Consider the following 6,587-nt stretch of genomic DNA (forward strand, 5'->3'; position numbering starts at 1 on the left):
AAAATGTGATCATTAAATTAAAACTTTGCCATATACGATAGTCTTTTCTCTCTTCCAGTGCTGTGTTCACCTGGACAAATTTGTTGGTGGTTGTGGTGGAGCTTGATGGGTCAGAGCAAGAAGCCCTGGACCTGGTTCCCCTGGTGACCAATGTGGTCCTGGAGGAGCACTACCTGGTGGTGGGAGTGGTGGTGGTGGTGGACATCGGTGTCATCCCCATCAACTCCCGGGGCGAGAAGCAGCGCATGCACCTGCGAGACGGGTTTCTGGCAGACCAGCTGGACCCCATCTACGTTGCCTACAACATGTAGTCTTGTCTCCACTCCCTTGGACTTTGTAGAGATGGAACATTTTTCTCAGCGTCACTGAAGTGTGCAGAAGCGAGGGTGACATTCGCCAGAATGGAGCCTTTTATTGCACGCTGCCGAGGAGGAGGCTTCTCCACAGCACCCGACTGGCGTGGGGACGAAATGTGAACTTACCACTGAAGTTTGCTCAGAAGGATTTTGGATTATTGCCTGCAGTTTGTTGGAAAAGCCCATTTCAAAAACTTTCTTTTCTTTCTTTTTTTTTTAATTATTGGATAATAAGTGCTTTCTTCGTAAATGTGGTATTTTGTTAAGCCAAAATAGCAATTAAAAAAATATTCTGCCCTCCAGATGGGTTCTTTTAAACAATTTATGTAGTGTGACGAAGAATTGTTTTCTCTGTTTTAATGTGTCATGAAATCTTAATGACATGGACCTGTTACTAATTTAAGCCATTGCTAGAACTCATCCTTTTAGGAAAGTTTGTTGAGGTACGAGAAAACCTTCCAAATAGCACCTTCCAATTAGATTTTAGCAGCTTTCTTTGTCAGAAATGTGCTGAAGAATCAAAGGCTGATATGTGGCCTTTGAAGTTAGCATAGAATGAGGAGAAATTATAAATAAGGTGTATTTCGGCAATTATCTTGCAGATATCTTTGTACTAAACTAAAAGATAAAATAAGTTAACTACTTCATATGTAATTATGTACAAAACGTTTAATTTATTTTGATCTCTTTAGAAGTATAAAAGAGAAAAACATTCAAGAATATTAAAGTCTTGTAATGTTTGCTAATATAAAAAAGTGTTGTATTATCTTGCGTGGATAGTATCACAACAAATATATATATATGAAATATAAATTCACTAATGAACCAAGGAGATTTTAAAGTTTAAAATGCAGAGCCTGTCACTTGCATGGTGTCCCCTCCACGGAACTGTAGATAGAGAGACTCTCACCCGCTTTGCTGCTGCGAGCAATCGCAGAGTGCCCGTAGCCCAGGCTGAACGTTTCTTCTAGAACCAGAGAGCAGCAAGTGAAATTATTGTCATCTAAAGATGGTGGAGTCTGAGGCTACTGTGCGCTGTTTTTCCTTTGCTGTGGGGGCCACACGAGCAGTTTGTGCCAGCACGTGCTTACGACACCAAGCAGGCGTGAGTGAAGGCAGGTGGCAAGGAGCACTGTTCTCTTAGCTGCAAGAATTCGTTGCACAATGTTTTTCATCCTTTTTGTTAGTGTCACCTTTTTTCGGTCCTTGGTATGAAAAGGAATGATATGTGGTCATTTGCACCAGGGTGTGTTGATTCCCCTCAGATGGCCACTGTGTGGAGTGGACAAAGTGTCCGGAACCGCTTTACGGGAAAGGACTCACATAGGAGATCGTCACCTCAGCCAGCTCTCTGGGGCTCCCTGGCCCGGGGTGCGCAGAACCCACTGGGAGCCTGCGTGAGCTGCCCCGGGACTCTGAACAGAGCCATGGCTGCAGCAAGGAAGCCTCATGGCTGCCTTCGTTCGCCACCTGGGGCTGACACGTTTCTGATTTTAGTCTCGCTGCTGCCTCACACGCCTTCGAATTTCCAGAGCGCATCTGTACACTCCTTGATGGAATCGGCCCATCTGTGCCAACCAAGAAGAGATATCAGCTCTCCAAGCGTGATTTACTTTGTAATTGCCCCAATATGACCCTGCAGTGGCTCTCGTTGCTAGGTATGCATGACTAAGATTGTTGCTGGGCAAAATTTAGATTCACTTTTCATTATATCGTGGGCGATGTCCTTACCTGCCTTTGCTATATGTGCCAGCAGTAAGCCCTTTGCTAAAAGAGAGTTTTGTTTGACTTCTGAGACCCAAGGCTAATTGTTTTTTAAAAATTTTAAGTGGCATATTTTTTTAATTGCATGTGGGGTGCATCCTTCCATCTCCACAAATCATTTGATTTTTAAAATATCGTTTGACTTTATTGCTGTGTATGAATATTTCTCGACATGCTTCAGATACACATTCCTACAGTCTTCTGCTTCCTAAGGGGAAAACCCACCACACACTGGAAAAAGACGTGTTCTTATACACACCCACCTTGTTTAAGGAAAGAGGAATTAAGGTTTCAGATAAAGTACTGATTGGGAAACACAGTTGCAGAATAACTTGTCAGGTCCAGCTGAGGTTGGAAGCAAACAAATCAGGTGTCACTTCAAACACAACCTTCCCCTTCACCACATCAGCTTCACGTGCCAGGCGTGCGGTTGTGGACGCGGTTAGTGACAGCCTGTCGTCTCTGGTGTTAGAGTGGAGGTCCAAAGGTTGGGGGCTGGGATTGAAATTCTGTTGTGCAAGAAAAAGGAAAGGAGACACTTAAGAACCTCCCATGTCAGCAATAAAGAAGGATCATTCTGTATTAGAAATCGTGCTGTAGATAAGTCGTTCCTGAGAATGTAACAGGTGTTTGTCTTGTGACCTTGTGCTTCTGAAGTCAGACAAAACCGTGTCATCAACTTGCACAAAAGAGGGTACACAGTGCACATCGAAACACAGCCCTGACCTGACAGGGCGGCCTCCTCATGGTGCTTGTCTATTATCTATATTTAATCCTGCTTGACACTTTACCCAAGGGAAACGGGCCCTTTTATCAGTTGAATGTTAGCAGCGTTATTTCATAGAGTGTGGTGGCTGGTTAGAGGAATGTGCTCAACCAGTCACTGTTTCAAAGGAAATTTTTATGTGCAAAGGATGGCAACCTTCTCGTATGTAAACCACCAGTAAGCTTTGTACATCTGTGATAACGCCTGTTTTATATTCAAATGAACAAATAAAAGCTTTTATTTTTGTTGCTCTGAAATAGCAGTTTCTTAATTGGTCCCCTGGAAAACTGTCTGGGACAGCTTCAGTCCCAAGAAGGAAGTGACTTCTACAGGGAATGTATCTGACTCTGTTTACATAATTTGTTGCATTACTTAGTACAGAGAATCATACTTTGAACGCTGTTTAAATTTTGATGTGGGCATTTATTGCTAAAATAATTCCTATGGCAACAAATGTTTTGTGAAATGTTTTTTAAAATTCTTTTAAATATATCTAAATATATTTGTTCACATTTTGCTGCAAGTGTACAGATTATTGGAAACTTTTTGGGACAAATGGTAAGCATGAATCCTGTGTGCAGACATTTACTGTCAGCTGTGTGGCAGGGACCCTTGCATGTCAGGAAGCAGGTCCAGCCGACTATTCCAATCCTAATCACCTTTGATTGTTTGACAACCAAAGAGCTCTACCTTTTGCCCAAGATCTGAGAATTCTGATGGCTTTGTGTTTTGGAAAGCAGTAGCAGGTTAAGTGACCTTCGGCCTAATGGTTATAAAAATATAAATTTTATACAGATGAAAATCAGTAGAATGCAAATCTGCACACAGATCGCCAGTGTTAACCTACATGCCTTTGTTTTAGACTCCACTTGTCCCCCCCCACAACTTTTGTCCAAGACAACCCCACGCTAATTGGGGGATGCTGCTTTGAGTGTATGAAAGTGGATGTTGTTGTAAGACCAGCCTGGCTGCGTCAAATCACACAGAAGATTGAAGGAAGGCCCCAGTTTCTCAGATGGTGGCCTAACAGTGATGGGTCAAGTGAAACAAGAGCACCAAGAGAGCTGCCTCTGCACAGCCCTGCTTTGGACAGTGTGTGTGCCTGCGTACCTGTGTGTGCCTGCATACCTGTATGTGTGTGTACCTGTGCATGTGTACCTGTGAGTGCATGCATACTTGTGCATGCCTGAGTACCTGAGTGTGCGTATCTATGTATGCGTGTGCACCTGTGTGTGCACTTGTGTGTGCCTGTGTGTGTGTACCTGTGTATGCCTGTGTACCTGCATATGCCTGTGTACCTGTGTGTGCCTGCATACCTGTGTGCATACCTGTGTATGTGTGTGTACCTGTGTGTGCATACCTGTATATGCATGTGTACCTGCATATGCCTGTCTACCTGTGTGTGCCTGCATACCTGAGTGTGTGTATCTATGCATATGCACCTGTGCGTGCCTGCATACCTGTGTGTGTACCTGTGTATGTGTGTGTACCTGTGTGTGCATACCTGTATATGCACGTGTACCTGCATGTGCCTGTGTACCTGTGCGTACCTGCATACCTGCTTGTGTGGACCTGTGCGTGCCTATGTACCTGTGTGTGAATACAGACTTTTCTTCTGTGGTGCCATGTTCTGCATCCTCTAGCACAATGCTGAGTTCTTGGGGCACAATCAACAGTAGTTTGGTTGGCTGGTCGATTATCATTTCTGTCTTATTTTCCTCCTTAATGTCTCAGCACAGAGACAGGATGGCCTGAGAAGCGCTGAGGCTGCTTCTGTGGAGAGAAGTTCGTTTCCTTTCACACGCACGTCTTCTGTGACTTGCAGCTTGCACTCACTGCTTTTCTCAGTAGAATTCACAACCCCTGATCCCTCCTGACATCCTACACCTTTTATTTTCTACCATATTCCAGAGAGGCGTGCAGGATCCCCTGTGGCCATCCTTCCAGAGTGAGAACTGCAGTGGTGCCATCACTATCTTCCTGTCACAGGCAGTCTGGCTCAAGTCAAGTGGGGACTCTCAGTGCTACTTCTTACTGTTCTTCAGTCTTTAAGGTTAATTCTGAATAAAGTAACTGGGCAAGACCAAGATCAATCTGATATCTTAGGAAGAAATTTGGATCCGCCCCTCTGCTACTGTGGGCTGCTGTTGTATGGTGGTGACATCTCGAGATGGTTGACAATATCAGCTCCCTCTGGCTTGTGTGGAAGTCTTGTGTGGATTTCTCCCACATCACAGTGATGTTTCAGCTCCTGCCCTCCCCTGACACACACCTCCGTCTTTGTCCTTCTCCATGTCACCGTCACCAAGCTGAACTCAGACTTTCATGGGTAGAGAGAGTTTGTATGAATTCTGTCGTGCTTTGGCCCATTCAGCCCCCGTCAGAACTGGCATTCAAGTGAAAATAAAAAGAAGGGACAAAGCGGGCTTCCATCACTGCCTCAGAGACCAACTCTCAAGACTTCCGGCAGATGCCTTCTGCAGCCTGGCTGGCCAGCCTTACTCCGCTAAGGTTCCAGTCTCGTTTTTTATCAGGGCTTCGCTCTGCTGGGGGGGAAGGAAGGAGAAGACAGGAGGCAAAGAAGTACTTTAGGAATCTGGGTTACACAGCACATTTGGGCAGAAAAATACATTTTCTTCTACTTCCCACCCTGTGTGAGGAGAGTGTGCAAGACACCACATTCTAGACACTTCTCCATGTGTGAGAGACCCCAGATGGAGCTGCTGTCAGTGCTTCAAGAGGCAAAGACTGACCAGTGAAAGCAAAGCAGTAGAAATCAAAAGTGGGAAGAAAGAACCCAAGCCTAGTGGTGTGTGCACCTTAGTGCCTGGCCTTGCTGGAGCATAGAGGGAGAAGATGGGTGGCGCCAGCTCTTGTCCTCGTGTTGCTTTGCTTCCTGACGTTGTGTTGACATGTGTTAAGTATCTCTTCACCTACCCAGCTTCCCTGTGGGAGAACAGGGTGTGTTTTCTCAGTGCCTACCCTTGTGCCGTGCACAGAGCAGACATTCATTGAACCTGCTATGTGAAAGAATCCTCACTGGTAAGTGGCCTCATGGGCCACAGTGACCACAGGACTGGAAGCCCTCCTGGGAGATGGGCAATAGAACGGGTGGGTAATAGGAGCTCCTGGAAACATGATGAACTTGCTTGTTTTCATAATACAGAAAGTGCTAGTGAATCCTGACAGTCACTCAGGTCTTCTTGCCAGAGGTTATTAATTATAGGAATCCTTCACTGGGGCCCAAATATCCCCGACATTTGACAAACGGCTAAAACACCAGAAAGAGGATAAACGGTAACAAGGGGAAGAGGGAAAGGAATTAGAAATAAATTATGTGGTTAGTGAAGAGACAATTCATTTGCAAGATAATACACATTAGAAAGATCCATGAAATGGTAAAGAAGTATAAATTGAAAGTGGGAAGGAAGAATGAGAATACAGAAGGATACAGAAAGGAGCTAGGGCTGAGCGGACATCAAAGTGATTGGAGCCCATGCAGCCCAGCCAAATGAATGTTGGGACAGGACGGAGTGGAGGGGAAATGGTCTCAATTTTTGCTACAACGTGAAGGGAATGTTATGAGCCACAGAGGGTGGATAACAACCTAGACAGATGCATCCTGGCACCTCTAGTCTAGCTAAAGCTCAGGAGGACGTCACCAGAACCCGCACTTCAGCAGACCCCCAGGTAATTGCCCT

At 45.2% G+C, this 6,587-nt stretch overlaps 1 protein-coding gene across 10 annotated transcripts in view; it reads left to right on the forward strand.

Moving 5' to 3' along the window:
• DIP2C (disco interacting protein 2 homolog C) overlaps nt 1-3,398 on the forward strand; it is a 470,819-nt gene extending 467,421 nt beyond the window's left edge. For all 10 annotated transcript variants that reach the window (XM_070501194.1, XM_044762232.2, XM_070501190.1 and 7 more), the window contains one exon: nt 59-3,398. In XM_070501194.1, coding sequence (XP_070357295.1) covers nt 59-311 — 253 coding nt within the window. In that variant the 3' untranslated portion in view covers nt 312-3,398. The remainder of the gene's footprint in view (nt 1-58) is intronic.
• Nucleotides 3,399-6,587: the final 3,189 nt, after the last annotated feature.

Source organism: Equus asinus, chromosome 29 (genome assembly GCF_041296235.1).
Source record: "Equus asinus isolate D_3611 breed Donkey chromosome 29, EquAss-T2T_v2, whole genome shotgun sequence".
Taxonomy (NCBI): Eukaryota; Metazoa; Chordata; class Mammalia; order Perissodactyla; family Equidae; genus Equus; species Equus asinus.